The sequence below is a fragment of the Manis javanica genome, chromosome 6, assembly GCF_040802235.1.
Source record: "Manis javanica isolate MJ-LG chromosome 6, MJ_LKY, whole genome shotgun sequence".
Lineage (NCBI taxonomy): Eukaryota > Metazoa > Chordata > Mammalia > Pholidota > Manidae > Manis > Manis javanica.
The window spans coordinates 12,802,382-12,820,654 of record NC_133161.1 but is presented as its reverse complement, the minus strand read 5'-3'; the positions used below and the strand labels follow the sequence as shown (position 1 = coordinate 12,820,654).

The window sequence follows — 18,273 nt, the reverse complement described above, 5'->3', positions numbered from 1 at the left end:
ACAAAAGTCAAGCCAAAGCAAACAAAAAAGGAAAACTCTTAATGTTTCACACTAAGTACATTAGGAAGGGACATATAATAGGAAGAGACTTACACGAGGAAGAGAATAAGATCTTTTTTAAAAAAATCAAAACAACAGATACACCATATTCTGGATGCATTCAGTAATAGTTAGACCTATGATTCTTTCAATACAGAATTTATGACCTAAGTCAGTATTAAGATGGACACAATTTATTAAAAAATAAATACTGCATATGAGCAGAAATGCATATTGTTAAAATCAATAAAGTAAAATAGTGTACTATCACTTGCAGGATTCTTAGGGGGCAAGGTATGTACTACACCTTGTCACTAGATTCAGCTTCAAAGGCCACAGATTTAAGTAATATGGTAACGGTTGCTAACTAATCTGATTACTCTCCTGAAGTCAGTGCTAAATTTCCTCACGTCTTATTTGACCCAGTCTCTCAAAAAAAATTATCAACATATACAATCACTTTGGTAGGGTAAAGAATTCACTTATTCAACATATACTATCAATACACTACTGCTAAATTATTAGTTTTTAGTGTAGTTTTATTTGTAGCAGAAAGTTAATTTTTCAAATAGGGAAGAATGTCACTTGATAGGCATTTGAATTTCAGGCCAGCTCTTGAGAAAATATATGCCTAATTATGCTTTCTAAATACTGGCTTACTCTCTCCTTATTTTAGAAACAGAACACTATTCTTACTCTTCCAGAACTCCCTTTCACTCAATTATTTTAGAGTTGAGAGCCAAAACCAGTATTGTGGGAATATGCTTTAAGTAAAAAACTATCAGCTCTTACATTTACTTGATTATGGGAATTGTGTCACACCTGAACATATTGTATGTCCCCATATATCCTATACCTAAAAGGTCACATTACATTTGGCTGTAACTTCTAAAAAGAAAGAGTTAAAAAGATATCATATGCTCTCACCATTCGATTCCTGTCTTCTGAGGATGAAGATGATTTCCTTTCCCGCTGAGGTCCTGGAGATTTCTGTAACGCTTTCACATTAGTGAGTGAGCCAGGTAATGAGGCAGGGGGGGTGGCAGACAAACCTGTGGTGGATCCTAAGTTAGTGAAAGGAAAAATGTATCTATGAAAGGAGGATTAAGTATGTTAATTTCGGGGGTAGAGGGTAGGGGAAGATTTAGACTTATTTAAAAAACACAGTGTATGATCAAATGTACACCTTTCGGAAATGATAGGCCAAAAAGGGGCCTCACTGGTGATTAGCACTATAGTTTTAGTTTTCTGGCATATTTAATGAACTTCAAAACATAATGATTACAGATACACTTTGCTTATTGGGGCATAATCTAGCAGAAAAAAACAATTTCTCTGAAACAAGAGATAAATACTAAAAAATACCCCCAGGTTTGTTTCTTTGATTAAAACACAAAAACAAAAGCAGTTGAAAAGCCTATATAAAAATACACTTTTAGTTATTTTGCTACCTCAGTAGCCAATCAATATATAAAAAGATGGAAACCCCCAAATGGAAACATATTCTAATAACAGCCTTAATGTTCAAAATATCTGGCTGTTTCATATTAGCTACTAAATTTTTAAAAATCCTATCTACATACTGTACTATTTAAGAGTGAAAGATACTGGTCAGCTCCATTGGTTAGCGGAGGCTTATTCTACTAAATGATGACTGTTACTTGCATAACAGAATTAATGTAAAAAACCAAGCAAGTTTCTCAAGACTCCCTGAAAAATCTCTACCTTTGTAAGAAGACAGTACAGCTAAGTGCTCTGGCCTCTCAGCCAAGTTACTACAAATGGAAATAGTCTACCAACCAAGTGAGCCCAAGGGGTAGTCTTTGAAAGTGGACTTGGTCGGCAGCGTCACATGTCTTTTTCAGGGGTACTTTTCCAAATGCTGAGTGAGCAAAAATCCAAAGTTCATATAAGTAAGATATGGATGAGAGGGTTCAGGGCACTGACTCCTAGTGGAGTTTAGATAAGTAGAACTGAGATGTCAAGAAATATTTGTATACACAGAACAAAAAGATTTCAAGATAATTTGTTTAAAAAGATTACTGTGAGGGGGTGGGGGAAGAATCAGTATGTTTCAAAGAACAATGATACCAATGGCAACATTTAAATGTGTACAATCTTATCATTACTACATTACACATGTCATCATGTGGGATTTCCATGATCTCATATGCAATTTTCTAAAAGAAAATGGTATCTGGAATGATTAACTAAAGTACAACTCATTTTCTATCTTCCACTGTTAATGTTCAACACTATAAAGCCTTACTGCTGCTGGCACAGCCTTCACAATTCTGGTCTACTCAGTACTATATTGTACTACTTATTTTAACTACACTACTCACTATTATGACTTCCAACTCATTCACTACATTTTCTGAGAAATAGCTGGGCTGAGAGAACAAAAATCTGAACCACCATCACTGCACTCAGAAGAAATAACAGACACTAACTAGCAAAAGAGAGTAAATAACAACTCTATGAAAATATTTATACAAGACACCAGTCTGAATTTTGAGTTAAATTTTTAAAAATCAGTTTAAAATGTTTAAAATGAATTTACTAATTAAAGTATGGCAAGATGAAATGGAAGAGTGAAATTACACTGCTAACTTTTCCTAACATTATGGCATAACTGAAAGTATCCTTCCCAAATTTTCTGATGTACACTAAATTCCCCAAATACACTACACATCTTTTTTAAAACTCCCTACCTTTGATATAATGTACAATATACATGTCCTACGTTTTAAAACAAGAACACTGCTGCTATTATAGGAAAATTAAACCAAAAGTCTAGTAATAACTAATAAGAATTTTCATTTCTACTAAAAAAAACCCCACAAAAATGTTAACAAATATTAATTATTATCAAAGTTATCACCCAAATAGATTAAAACAGAAGGAATTCAGATTGATGGACATCTCCCCACATTATTTATTGCCACCCACTGAGTTTAAGAAGCTATCAAGATGAAAAAGTAAATAATATAACAAAAAACAAGATGGGAATCTCAGCTCAGACTTTTCTTGCATTTAAAAATTTATGACAGCATACAGAAAGCTTGTGGTATTGAGTATGTGTGAGCAGCACATTCAGAGCATTCCAGCCAGGCCAAGCAGAAATTTAGTACTGAAAACTTTCACACTTACAAACACACGCTGTGAGGGTGAGGCACAAACAGTATCTGTAGCTTATATCTAGTTTGCTTTGGGTGAAAACAAGAAAGAAGAGCCCAACTACCTCTGAACACTGGGCCAGGCTCAAAATCAAACACTATTTCACTGGGGACAGAATGTAGGAGGGGACTGGGAGTCCGGGATTGGTATTTCCGAAGACAGCGCATCAGCTGGTTCAAAGGGGCTGTTAGAAGAGAAAGAGAGGGGCAGGCAAACACAGGAAGACAGACACACAGAAGAAATGAAAGAAGTCACGGGGAATAAACAAGAGGAGCTGAAGCCTGCTTCACAAAATAATTCTGGATGTTTAAAAAACCTGCTTATTTCCATAAAATCCCAATGACTTTTTAAAAAGTGACTCATGAAAAAGGACAAGAAATGTCATTTGATTTTCAGTACTAAGCAGGCATCTTTTGTGACCAAGTTAACTTTGTGATGCTAACATGATGGCAACATTTAAATGCTGGATGTATTGGGCAAAATTATCAAAAGCCACAGCTATTAAGACATATGAAAGTCAAACTGGCAGCAACATTAATTGGTGGGTTCATGGAATAACAAACAAGAAAAAAACTTTTATAACCATGTGCTATAGTAAATACTAAGTTCAGAGTATATAATGCAGGGTTATCATTTTGGTAGCTCCACATATATATAGAAACATAACAAAAGATGGCTCATACAATGTTTATTCAGTGTAAATTGAGTCTGGGCTTGGATATCAAGATAAAGCAGGTCACAGTGAAGAGACCAACTCTAAGCAAGATATGCAGACATTGCACGTCTTCCTTATTAGCTAGAAGACAGCGAAAGACGTAGGCAGAGGACCACCGGGAAGAAACCTCTAGATAGTTTCAAATACCATTTCCTGGAAAGCATTATATGATAAAATCTTATTGAAGTCATATTTTCTTAAGCAATGTTTTTCTTATGTCCCAGTAATCACTGGGTGCTAGAGTGATTATCAGATGAAAATTCTGTAAGAAATCTTAGTTCAATTTCTCATTTGCTTATTTGATTTACTGGGCTAATGAGAGCAACTAGGCTCTTCTATGAGGGGTTCATTTATAAAATGTACATTCAAAAACCTTTCTAGAAAGCTGAAGGCAAGTGGCTAACAATGTCTAACAATCAGTTGTGACAGGCAATCTAAGGGACTCTCCCCAAGAACAATTTAGGAAAGTCAAGTTTTAACTGATTCTGAGTTCAATCTTTAATTACTAGTGAAGGCTCCCAAAATTAGTGTCATCTCCAGCACTAGCTAGAAATTAGTAAAACAGGTAAAACAATTAAGGATCTCTCTATGATAACAAAATTTTTAAATTGTAGATAGTAAGTACATTTAAGACCCATTTTATGTCCTCTCTTTTTCTCTACTCTTGCTGTAAATCAGTTAAAATTTTATTAGAGATAAATGATAAACATTAGAGAAAAAAAATTTGGGGGTTTTCTCTGAACATTTTTCTCTGTGTCTGTGTTTCATGAAAAAAGCAAATATAAAGAAGACAAGCGGCAAAGCAATTGCATTTCCCGAGTTTTTTTCTCTTTAACTGAAATCACTACTTACCTCCATCACTACGAAACCCTTGGTCTCTAATCAAGTCCTACAAATAAACAGTAATGTATATTTATTCAAAGCATATGGTAAGAAAGTAAGAACAACACTGAATTTTCCACTAAGCATTAACAGAAACATTAATTGAAAAATAATGCTTGTCTTACAATTACTTCATAAAACAGAAAGAATATGGAATTAGCTAATGAACATGATAAAACCAAAACTTTGAAGCACTTGCCAACCTAGCCCTATACTGAAGGGATTATTAGAGCTTATCAAATGTTGAAATCCATTTCAGGCCATTCAAAACCAATGGCTGCATCAATTAAAAAAAAAAAATCTACTGGCACATATTAAGAGCCATAAAATGTTCATACCCTTTGATCCTGTAATTCCATTTCTGGGAATTTTTCCTAAGGAAATAATTCAGAAGAAAAAATGATATGCACAAAGATGATTAGTGCAACATTATCTATCATACTAAAAAATCAGAAATAATTATTTCCCTGTTATAGGCATATAGACACATTGGTTAAGTAAATTATGGTGTATGAATTTAAAAAATATTATGCAGCTACTAAAACAGTAATAAAACTTTTATCATAAAACATGTTTATAATTAAAAAACAATACAAAATTAAATGTAAACTGATTACAATCATAAAAATATGGATGGGTAGACAGATTAGAAGGGAAAAGATCAAAAAAGCTCAAACAAGGGTTTTGTTAAAATTTGTCTTTATTATTAAAATACAGCTTTTTACAACAGACAATGTTGGGGGGAGGGAGAGGGAAGAGTCTACTGGCAACACAATATAATTTAGATCTTGGTAGGCAGAATTTAGATTAGTTATTTACCCAGTGTAACTTAAATATGAGGGTTGAATGGCCCCAAATGTCTCTAAATAGTCTCAAAGGCTTCTGGCAAATAGGCACCTTTTTTGTTTATAGGATAAAACAAAGAGTAAATTCTTTAGAGAGATATGTCTACCATGTTCAATGTAATATAAAGCCTCTAACATTTTCTACAGAATAATCAACACTCATATACCTGCAAACAAGGTGCTAAGTGGTAGGGATTGTGTAGCTACCAATAAATATAAAATCCTGGTGGTCTCACTAACTTTCTGTGTTCTTGGGAGCATATAATCTAAGTAGAAGAAAGATGTACATACATGGTAATTAAATGACATAACAACAACAGCTTTAGAAAACAATAAAAGAGGTGCCAAAGTTGCTTAGCTAATTGCCAAATAAATAGTGGGGGTTAAGAATAAATTCTTGGTGCTACAGAAGTTCAAAGGATAAATAACTACAGGACTTAGTCACTGGTGAAGCATTTAAAAAGATGGGTTATGAGTTGGAAGTTTCAGGGATTGACAGGAATGTAGAACTGAAAAGCAGAGAGCCTTCTAGACAAAGAACCACAAGGCAAAGGCATAAATGCCATATCCCCTTTCCTCTATGTGCACCAGCCCTGCTACCTCCACACAATCATGCATCAGCCAAATTTGGCTTTCTCCACTCTTACAACCTACTGCGAATATCACCATAAACATGTATTTTTCAATCTTAAATATGTTCTTAAAGCTCACTGACATTCTTTTCTACTTCTTGTTTAGGTTAAATAGGATCTTCTAGCATTCTGATACTGGCTATTTAAAACTATTTCCCAATCTCCTATAGTTTCTTTTTTACTTATATCTCTTCCCTCTAGTATGACAGAGAAAACACAAACCATCAAAGAACATTTTGTTCTACCCATACATCTACAAACACTTGCATGGTAATACTAGCTATAACTTTTTACTTATTATATGCCAGGCATAATAAGCATTTTCAAACCACTACAAGAAGTAGACACTATTAGCCTCAAGGGTGAGTCATCTGTCCAAGGTCACACTGTATGTAAAGAGCTCATAACCAGATATGTCCACCTTTAATTCCTCATATCTTCTGAGGAACAGTTTCCAAGTTAAAGGAATTTTATTACATCAATCATTCCTTCTCTTGTTATTTTCAATGTCTCTCTTCACTTGGCTTCTTCCCTCAAGCTACAAATATGCTGAAGTCAACTTATAATAAAATCAACCTCAACCACGTTCCCTCAACCTTGCTTCAGTCTATGACCCCTTCCTTTTCAGCCAAGCTTCTCAAAACTGACAGTTAATCCTGCATCTTCACCTACCTTGCTCTCCTCCACTAGCCTTCCAAAACAGCTCTCAATACAGTCAAAATGGTATTTCAATTGCCCAATTTGACAGTCATTTTCAGTTCGTATCTCATTTTGAGTTACAACGGCAACTGACATCAACTACTTCAAAATTCTTAAAATCCCTTTTCTCCCTTTAGCTTTTGCAATACCACTTTCTCTAATCTGAATCTAGACTTAAGAAGAAGAGTATATAGAGGAGACAACCTGTACCTCAAATATTAAATGTTAACTGGTGGCTGCATTTTCTACCCCCTTTCCAAATTATATACACTGTTTGAGTAGTATCATTTACATCCATGGCTTTAACTAAGACAAGTACGCTAAATACTCCTAAATCTGTATCTCTACTCAAGGTCCTTATATTCAATTGTTACTGGACTTCTAAACCAGTAAAGGCCCACAGACATCTTAAAATCAGTATGTCCAAAATAAAAATTAATCATTCTCATTTCTACAAAGCCTGCTCTTTTTCCTCTGGTATTTACTATCCTACTGAATGGAATGAATTATCTATTTATCTATTTATTATCTAGTTATCTATTCACCCAAGCTGGAAATCAGGACATTATCTTCTACCGCTTCTCTCTTTTACTTCTCTTCTAATACTATATAGAATAGTGGTTAACTGTAAGAAAGGCAGGCCAAGTTTTACTCCCTTTCAATCATTTTATCAGCTGTGATCTTCTCTACTCGATGTTACAGCTATAAGGACTCGCATAAGGAGTACCTGTATAATGAGAACAGCCCTGTACTCCAACACACACATAATAGCCTCACTAACTCCAGGACCCTGTTTACACTGGGAAAGTTTTAATTTCCTTTTTAAAAATAATTACTTTCCAAGACAAACGTGGTTTGGTAGACTTTTTCAGTTTTGTTGCTGATTATAGACAGAGATTAAGGACAACCTACACTCTATACTAAAGCGCAAGTTATGGGAGAAATGACTCCTAATTCCAAGATCAGAATTCTCAGTCTACCACAAAGAGCACGAACACTTTATTCATTCATTCTCTTCTGTACCTCAGTTAACACATTACTTTGTAAATAAAGTTTTACTAAATGAAGCCACATCAGAATCCTTAGTCTACCACAGAGAGCAAGAACACTGCATTCATTCATTCTCTTCTATAACTCAGTTAATGATTACTTTGTAAATAAAGTTTTACTAAATAAAGCCACATCCATTTGTTTATACTGTATTATTATGTCTGCTTTCGTACTATAATGACAAAGCTCAATAGCTGTCATCAGAGATCCTATGACTCACCAGCCTAAAATATTTACTATCTGGTCCTTCAAAAAAAGTTTGTTGATTCCTGGTCTGTATTATGGGAGATTTCCTTTGCTTTATCTTCTAAGTCTTTTGCTGAAAAATATTTTTTGATGACGTATTATGTGTTTAGTTCTAAGATACATGCCAAGGGAACAATAGTTTCTGCTTTCCAGAAGTGAAGATTCAATTGAAGAAACACTAATGTACATAATCAAGTTACAGTATGCAAGATAAACTGGAAAAGTAAAAACATCAAGAGTGACCACCCAGAAGGTGGCTAAATAATTGAAGTGAGATTACAATGTATGATGATGAGATCAGAGAAGATGCATTTTTAAAAATGAGTAAAACTTAGTAACAACCTTACCTAAAAAGAATATGCCATAATTCAGGATGTATATAGAGATGGGATACAATGGTATACTCAAAAGAGTAAGAAGGTAAAAGACATCTTTGCATGTCAAGTACATACAGTAATGATTAATCCTTAAGGGATATTTAATTTGAAATTATACTTTTAGAAATTTAGGTAAAAGTTTTAAATTGATCTAAATAGGAAATCTGCAATTGTATTCTTTTTTTTTTAGCATAAAATGGCCAAGTAGATTATCTGTTAAATAAACAAAGATAAGGCTTTACCAGGGATGGTGTGATTAAAGGAAAAATCAGAATAGCTCTAAAATTTGGTACCAGTTAAATATTTAATGCCATCAGAGAAAATGACAAGGCTTTTCTGATGTATAATTCATGAAAAGTGTCACTTGCAATAACTGCAATATATGAAAGATAGCACCTATTTCTGATCTATATTAGAAATGTAACAGAAAAATAATGAAACGCACTTAAATTTTTTATTTCTAACATTGCTGGATACTTACATCAATATTGACAGGTTCTATTGTGTTTATATGCACATTTGGAGCTGAGGAGGACCGGTCTCGTTGTCCAAACTGATTTCGATGATCTTCCTCTGCTGGTCGGAAAGGCTGCGGAATTGGAATGGATTTTGAAGGAGATGGACTGGTGAGAATTTGGGGCCTGAAAAATCAAGTCATTGGAAGGTTAAGATTCAGAGCAACTTTATAGAGATAATATTCAAAAATGGATAAAGATTTCTTTGATTTTATATTCTAAATAAAAATCTTTAAAACAAAGCATTAGAAACCCAGCAGTATGGAGACTTGATAATAGGGGGGAATGCAGTAACCACAATGTCACTCATGTGAAACCTGAGCATAAGATTGTAAATCTATGATACCTTAATAAAAAAAAAAACAGAGCAGCAACGGCTTTTTATAGGATCAGTTTAAAAAATATATGCCTACAACTAATACTGACAAAGTGCTTTGCTCAAGCAGACCATCCAGAAACTATCAATGATAAGAACACTGATTCTTATCCAGAAAATTCCAAGGAAATCTATGAATGACTGGAAATTACCTATGGTTAATCATGTGAAGAATCTCTGTCCTTCAAAGTCACACAAAAATGCTTTAGGTAGAAACTGACGGAATAATAGTTACCATTTTTTTCTGCCTTTGCTATTTTTTGGTAGCTGAAGTTACTAAGATGTAATTTTTATGGAAAGTATTAGGATACTTTGAGAATACACATGCATATTTCAGGGCCTGAAAGATATACCTGCTGCTTTACAAAGGAGCTGACTGAAATCCTGAACAATAGCAAAAGATCATTTCAAAATTAAAAAGATGATCCTTATTGTGTCAATCTCTCATATTTTAAAATTTTACCATGCTCAATAAGTGACATAAGAGACAGAAGATAATCATATTAAGCATTAAAGGAAATATATTTTTAAATAGTTTTTTGATGAAATAAAGAACAGGTGACAGTGACCTATTTCGGTACTACAGGTAACAAGGTCTATAATCTCTCACTGCCCCCAAGATGAACGTGGCACTCAGAGAACATGCTAAAGTTTTGAGGGTAGACTGTAAACACCTGTGAGGAATCTATGCCCCTCAGAAGCTGGGAGATGAGTATCACTTGACAGATGAGGTGTGGCTGTGTTAGTGAGCTCCATCAGGACGAATGAATGACTCAGTGCTAACAGCGTCTCTTCAGACTAGAATTTGAACTATACTAGCTTATAGTTTTCTTTGAAGCACACTAAAAAATGTAGGGAAAGAAAATTTGACTTTATTCATATTAACTAAATGAATCCACTTAGAATTGAAATAAAAATAAAATACTATGTACTTTAAAAAACTGGTATCAACCCAATGAAAGTTACAGGTAAGACTACTAGAACTGACCTTTAGGAAAATTAGCATGGATCACTGGTCCATTTTTTTCTAATTACTGAGAAATTTTAAAATTGTGGCAGAGCTATCCTTTATTTTTGCTTTAGGCAGCAAATATATGCTTTTGCTAAGGGGTTTTGGGAGCAGGTGAAAGAATGTAAAAATGATGATACTAGTTTTTTTTTAAAGTTACGGAAAGTGCACTGACTTTTTAAGAACTATTTATAGGTTGATTTAAAGTCTTAACGCAATAGCATACTTTAAGATAGGCTTTAAAAGTGGAGCAAACCTGAATTAGCTACAACTATATAGGGTAGTCTACTTAATAGAAGTGACCTGATGTATGCATATGAGACAGTAAGTGACTCTTGAAATTTACTGAATTAAGACTATGACAGCAACATGTAGTACATAACAAATCAGAAGTATGTATCCTGGGACAATGGCCCAGAAGTAGGAAAAAAACCTTGGATTTAATCTGACAAATTTAATCATATCTAAAGAAATGAATGGCTATACTAGAAAATGTGGCTACCTGCTTATTACACAGAATGAGAAAGACGAATTTAATGGCAGCTGGTATCATGCTAACACTGCCCAGCCAAAACCATGTGTTGGTCTACAAAGCCAATTTATCTAGCCTTGAAGGCCAGTAAGTTATAACTATAGAGAATATTTAAATTACTATACTGCTCAGTAAACATATGAACCATGTTCTAATTTCATGTTTAATAAAAATAATCTCTGGATTATAATTTGGTTTCTCATAAATATCTTCCAAAAGCAGAGTGACTGAGTGCTGGTCCATCCAACACAACAACTTTGATCTATATAACAGGCATATTTCTCACAGAAATCAATTACCTGGCATTCTAATTCAGTCTTTCTAAATTTTAGTTAATGTAAACCAGTATATACCTAACTTTCTTCATTTCTGGGAATTGATAAAATTGAGTTTCCATACTGGGATGTCTTTACCTGGACCAAAGCAATTTATACCCTGTTAAGTTTGCTGGCAGTCAGCAAAGGCCGCCTCCTGATGATCCATGACCTACCCTGCTGCAAACATCTCTGAAGCAGTACCAAATTAAAAATAAAGATAATTTCACTTCTAACATACGTCAGCAAATTACCAGTTCAGATCTCATTTTTAATCTAGAATATTAAAAGTTCTGAAGCAAAGTGGCTACTTTGGTTCAGCAATAATACGAATTTTAAAATGTTGACTTTTCACATTCCATAGTGTTTTTAAAAAAGTAGAAAAGGAGATACTTCTAACTTTTTATTCAAAACAGGGCAATGTATCACTTCTCCAATGTGTCTTGGTTACACCCATTATTATATATATTTCATGACCATTATAATTGTTATCAGTACTAACAAAATGCAAACAAATATCAGTAGAGAAGAGGCACCTAAATTTTTTCATAGGTGCCATATACACTTGTGAAAGCATCAGGAAAACAGAAGTTTGAACATCCTTCCTATTATTTGCTCAAGATCAGAATGTATTTCAGTTTAGTTATGAACAAAACACTCATGGCATAGGCAAATGTTTTCTTCATTTTAAGATAGCATTCCTTCCCCGGAAGGCAAATGTCCTGGATCATTACCACTGTAAACCTTCTTAGAGGCCAAGCTAATTTCATTATGGTGTTCTGTAACTCTGCTCACAGTACTGGGACCTGCCATGAGAAAGGCATCACGGTCTATAGAACCTGTCAAGAGTAAATGTCATAACCAAAGGATTAATTAAAAATCAAAACAGACAATAATACCACTGATTTGATATTTTAAGAAATACACAGGTGTGTACACTAAAAATAGAGATAGCAGGAATAAAATTACTCTACCAGAGTGGATAACTGTTACAACCTGACAGAAGAACAAAGTGGTTACATTTCCCTGTGTTCCAAAATAGATAACATACACCCACTCCTTAATACAAAAGTTTTTTGCTACATTTTCAAGCCTATGAGACCCCTAGTAAGGTTGGCTTCTAAAATTACAGAACAATTGGGAGTGACATCTTATTTTTTTTTCTCTAAGTAGAAGAAACTGCATGCATGCACTGTGATGAGTGGTAGGCAACAGGTAGTTCTGATCTTAACTGTCTGACTCTGGAATATTCTAGACTTCTAGAATAGAATGTCATGTGGGGACTTTTTAAAAACTATATGATTCCAGATACAACATGATTTATGCTGCCTCAAATCGAATGTGGACAGAGTAAGCAGACCTGTTTAAGGAATGCTCCAAGCAAACTACTGTCTGCTATGAACTCAACAAAATCGCTTTTCCTTCTCTACTATGAGGCTTGAATATATGATGCCTTTGTATCATCTTAAAAGTCAGTTCTTTCCTTTATCCTCCACAACTAATTATTAATCCTATTATTTGTTTCATTTTACAGCTCATGAATGTCCATTCCTTCTCCACACTACCACTCCAGTTTAAGTCTTCAACAACTCTCAATGTCTTCTCTACCAATAGCATCCTAGTTGGCCTTCTTCACCCTAGACACTTTGCTACCAATCTATCTGTATACCACTGCAAACTACTTTTCTTTAAAACCATTTTCATCAAGTCAGTCCGCTGCTTGAAAATCTTTAATTATTCTTTCTCCTCTTGTGACAAGTCTAAATTCCAGCCTGAATTCCAAGACTCTTCATAATCTGTTCTTACACATGATATTTCTCATTTTGGGCTGGCCTCTTTTCACTATCTCCTAAATTTACCATCCCCATTCCCTGTATTTATGCTATTTTTCCCCACTCCCAACTATTACATGTTTGTATTCCCTAGGCTCACTCAGATTCTAGAATTCTTAGAGGCCCAGTTGAAATTTCATTTTCTTCATTAAATGTTCTTGCCTACTTTTCTCACTATTCTCCCTTCTGTAAACATGATACTATTGACGTACTTATCAAGTAGTCTAAAATCTATGACATAAATTATAGAATATGATTATATACTATTTTTAATTGTTTGCCATTATCTCGTAATGCTACTTTTTCTAAATGGATATCACATACTTCTGAAATTTAATATTACCTAATGATGATGAGCACAAGGCAAGGGGTTCTAAGTTAGCTGCTGCTTAATTTTTTTCAAGACACATCCTCAAACAGTTCACGTCAGTTTTAATCCCATGTATCTGTACCAAATGCATGTAAACTTCTGGCTGGTGTGATAAAACAAGTTATCTGAAAAGATGACCTTACTTAATGTAATGTAACAATCCAAATGTTGGAACGGTTTTTAATTAAATAAAAGATCCGAAAGAAAATAGCTCAAATAGCATGTCACTGAACAGCAGGAGTCAAATCATACCCAATTGAATTGGATGGGGGTTCAGAAGGGGATGATCCAGATGCGGCAGTTTCTGCTAAGGAGGCCTCCTCCTGTGGTATTGGGTGGTGTTCAAAGAACTTGGAGACAAACAGCAAACTGTGAGGCAAAAACAAAAAAAAACAAAACAAAACAAACCTAACTTGTGCAAAACCCAGAAGCTTCATAAACCAGAGTACATTAAAGAGTTAACAGACATATTCGAGATCAAATTTCATTTGCAGAAATGGTTGTTAAATTCAATTCCTTGTATTTTTGCCTAAAGGCTTATTTTTCAAAATTATATTATACTTTCAAAGGTAAGCTAGAATCTGAAATTAATTGTTCTACACAGAAAATTAGTACATAGTAAAATGGGGGAAAAACATGCTTTATGGTTAAAGAATTAGAAGAAAATTCATCTATTGCTAAATTAGATTATTACATCATTATAGTAACACTTTAAGGCATAGAGGTGAATGCTCTGCTCAAGTGATCAAGAGAAGTAGTTAAGATCTCAGCAGCAGCAACTACTAGAGAAAACATTAAAATACTCAGTCTCATCTATTGGAGAATCTGGCATAAAACAAACAAATTTTAGAAAGAGATATAATGGGTAACAAGATTTTATATTTTACTTTTAAATAAACTGGATGGGGCAGGGGGAGCAGAATTTGAAGGAGAAAGAGAAAGTGAGGAAGAGAGAAAGAGAACACAATTTACAGATAGCTGACAGGATCAGACCCCATGAACTGTGGTCCAAAAATGTAATAGTTGTCTTAATTGAAATAATACCTGCTCTCTTCCCCAAAACTATCTAAAATGTGATTTCTATACTGAAAGATCTTTATAAGAGAATATAAAACCAATGAAAGGCACAAGTGAATCAGAATTACAGTTTAGAAGAACTGTCTATACTATGTATTAGTCTCTAACCACAGTTTTAAAAATTCCTTATTAACAACTGTGACAGAAAATTCCCACATACTCTAAGACATACTAGTTTCACATTCAGGAAAGTTAAATGTAAAATGGTAGATAGGAAAGAGACTTTTTTGATTACTTACTCAAGTTGGTCATAATTAACACACATCAGTGGAACCTCTGTACTACAACGCTGGTGAAATTTATAACCACATGTTTGACAGCGGAAACCCTGGAAAAGCAGCTTTCGACAAAAGTCACAAAATGCTAAGGTGAAAAAAGTTTTCCGTACCTGCAAAGTAAAACATCATAGAAAATTTCAAAAACTTGCAAGACTCTTTTAAGAATCAACTTATTTACTCTTTTTTAAAAGAATGAATCTTTAACATGTTTATATCATGAGAACTTTCTTACACACTAAGACACTAAAATGAAAACCAATGCGCTCAAGACAATAGATAGACTATATATACTTATCTCCTACCCAATATCCAATTAAAAACCTCAGAAGTCAAAAAGATGGAAAAAGAATAAAGACTGGAAACTAATTTCAAGCTTGACTACATAAAAGTAAAAATAGAGATGACAAGTAGAAGGCAGGAATACAGGTGAAGGGAAGGATAAGGGCACACTTTAATAATTGTACAAAGAAAGGAGTTAAGAGATGCTTTTGGGTGCTGACAGGACAAGAAACAACGGTATACTTATATATTTATTTAAAGTTACAAAGGTACCCAAAAAACAACACACCTTGGAAGATAGGATGGAGGAGGAGAGGTTATAATGCTACAGATGAGCTAATTTCCTATGGAATCAGTAATCAATAAATGATGTTTAAAGTTGATAAACAAGGCATTGTGGCTAGTTATTTTTTAGTAATATGAAAATAATCACCAAAAAAGCTTAAAACAGAAACCATTAAAAGTTAAGAGTGATTTCCTCTGAAAAGGGGCATGATAAGTTAGCAAAGAATTGGCAACAGATTGTTTTTCATTATAAGCCCCTCTGTACTGTGTAAAAAACTATATACATTTGATTAAACTGTAAATACACTTTGACTAAAAGGTAAAAATGATTATTTATAAAAGAAAAAGCTAACTAGTTTGTTATTCTATGAAAATCAGAACAATATCACCCTAGCTTACTAACCAGGAGAAGGAACAAGAAGGAAAATACCCTAAAAGATGGTAAGAACTACTTTTAACAAATTATCAGTTTGTTAGAGGATTCAAACTCCTAAATGTATCTGGGGACATTCCTCTAGGTGAAACTTAAAGGGCAGCACGTAAGAAGACTCCATGTCAGACGTAAATGATCTATAACATAGTCACATAAATTGTGTAAGTAGTTATCCCTACTGAGGCCAGAAATATTTTTAAGTATTTGTTTTTTGTATATGACAAACAGAAAACAGAAGAAGGATAAACAAATACCAGAATGTTTTAACAACAGGTATTTCAGAATAGTGAAAGCATGGATGACTCTATTTTGTCCTTTGTTCTTTGCTATATATTTTCAATTCATCTCAGTTTTAAGACAGTTTGAGTCACAAATAATAGTAAGAAATATATTTCACATTATGACCCAGGACATACCTGCATTCATACAATAATACTTACCCTGACCATATATAATGTACAACAGAATTTTCTAATACACTCTATTACATGTAAATGCTTTTCATGATCCAGTAAATTGATTTCAACATCCAGTTTACCAAACTCTTTTCAATAAACATGTATTTAATGGTATGTTATTAAAAAATAGTTCATTGAGAAAATGGTACATTGGCACCTTATTTGTTCTGGCTTTTTTCAGAACATTCTGGTAATTTTAAGAGTGGCTCTTATTTTCTTCACCTTTTTGTCTATGTATCACTTTCTAGGGGATGTAAAGAGGCAACTGCTTGTTTTTAGATTGTTCCTTTTCATCTGTCTCTGGATATACAAGAAATTAAAGATCTTTAATATTTATGTGGCCACTATTTGTCAAAGTAAGTTTTTATGTTGCTATCAGAATCCCAGAAAATGGGGCACAGAAAAATATAAAATGTATTCCCAAGAATCAGCATTTTATAGTCATCTGATGCTTTTTGCTAATCACTCATATCCTCACTAGTCTGATCATCTGTTGACTTTCATGAAGCCCTAGCTTCTCTTCTTTCATTTATCTACTCAACTGCTGTCTTTCCTCCTGCCACTGACTTGTATTTGAAAATGATGTATATGTAAAAGAGGAAAAATAAGAAGAGACAAGGAAGGCGAGGGGAGGGAAGCACAAATGAAATGGAAAACATCCAAGGAGAAAATGTGGGAATGCACTTGAGTATAAATTGTTATACTTGTATCTATAAGTATACCTTGTCAATAAAGATGGGCACAGGAGGTAAGTCTTTTCTTTTGGGTCACAACTTACGTTTATTCTGGAATTTGAGCATATAAAACATGGACAGTAAAGTAGGCAATTAGGGAGGCAGAGACTAGGCAATTTGCATGCAATAATTTGTATGGTGTGGGGCTGTCTGAAGATGTTAGCCTTAGTGCCTATATGAAATGGGAAGGGCTGGACACGCAGCATCTGTTTCAAATCTTGTTTCTTTGCCTTTCCCGCTCTCTTCCACCCTGCCAGTTCCCAAGGACTCCTGGGATGTAGACAAATACAGAACTGCTAGGAAATAAGGCGGCAATGCAGCATTCCTTGAGTAGCCAGTAAAATCTAGCACAGAGAAGCAAACAGAGGAATTATTTCCCTTTCTAAGCAGAATACAGGCTTTTCCTCTTGCCTCTATATGACACTCAGAACAACTGCTCTACACAAATTTAATCACATCTATCCTTACAGTCATTGACTTTCCAATTATTTTAGAGGAAAGTCCAAATCTTTAACATCACTTACAAGGACTCTCAGGACCTGGACTCTGCTTACTACCCATAATTCTTATGACACAGTAACACCCTATTCTCCAACTTTGTATCCTTCATTCTGAACTTTTCAAAACTGAACAGTTTTCTCGCCTTTTCCTCTGTCTAGAGTACTCTGACCTTCACTCACCTGCTTCTCCCTCATTCATCAGGCCTTAGCTTAGATATTTCCTCCTTTGGGAAACTTTCCAGATTCCCTAAAGACCAGGTTAGGAGTCTGCTCTGTGCATCTACAGCACTTTATACATACACAGAAATTAAAGAGTGTTCACAAAATTTCTTACTAAATCATCTGTCTACACAAAGCCAGGGATACTGTTTTTCTTACTCATTGTTATATATACCGAGTTCAGTACAATATTGGCAAATGTAAAGTTCTCAATAAATATTTGCTGGCAGGTCTCCAACTGAGCTGTGAAAGTTTTCATGCTCTGGAACTAACCTGCAGTGTGCTTTCATTATCCTCCTGGGGCAAGGAGCTTTCTGAGGCACTATTTTTAACACTATTTTATGGTTAGCAACTTAGAGGTCTTATTTACCTCCTCATACCCAATTTCTAACTAAGA

The 18,273-nt window shown here is 34.3% G+C and overlaps 1 protein-coding gene across 12 annotated transcripts in view; it reads right to left on the bottom strand.

Annotated features, from left to right (window-relative positions):
* The window catches only part of BRAF (B-Raf proto-oncogene, serine/threonine kinase), a 159,769-nt gene that overhangs the window by 51,682 nt on the left and 89,814 nt on the right, over positions 1-18,273 (bottom strand). For 7 of the 12 annotated variants that reach the window (XM_073238336.1, XM_073238333.1, XM_073238330.1 and 4 more), the window contains 6 exons: positions 14,930-15,078; positions 13,866-13,982; positions 9,147-9,306; positions 5,155-5,190; positions 4,787-4,823; positions 967-1,103 (listed from right to left, as the gene is read on the bottom strand). In XM_073238336.1, coding sequence (XP_073094437.1) covers positions 967-1,103; positions 4,787-4,823; positions 5,155-5,190; positions 9,147-9,306; positions 13,866-13,982; positions 14,930-15,078 — 636 coding nt within the window. Of the gene's footprint in view, positions 1-966; positions 1,104-3,283; positions 3,404-4,786; positions 4,824-5,154; positions 5,191-9,146; positions 9,307-13,865; positions 13,983-14,929; positions 15,079-18,273 lie in introns of all 12 variants that reach the window. The other 5 variants (XM_073238338.1, XM_073238332.1, XM_073238331.1 and 2 more) reach the window with 3 other exon arrangements.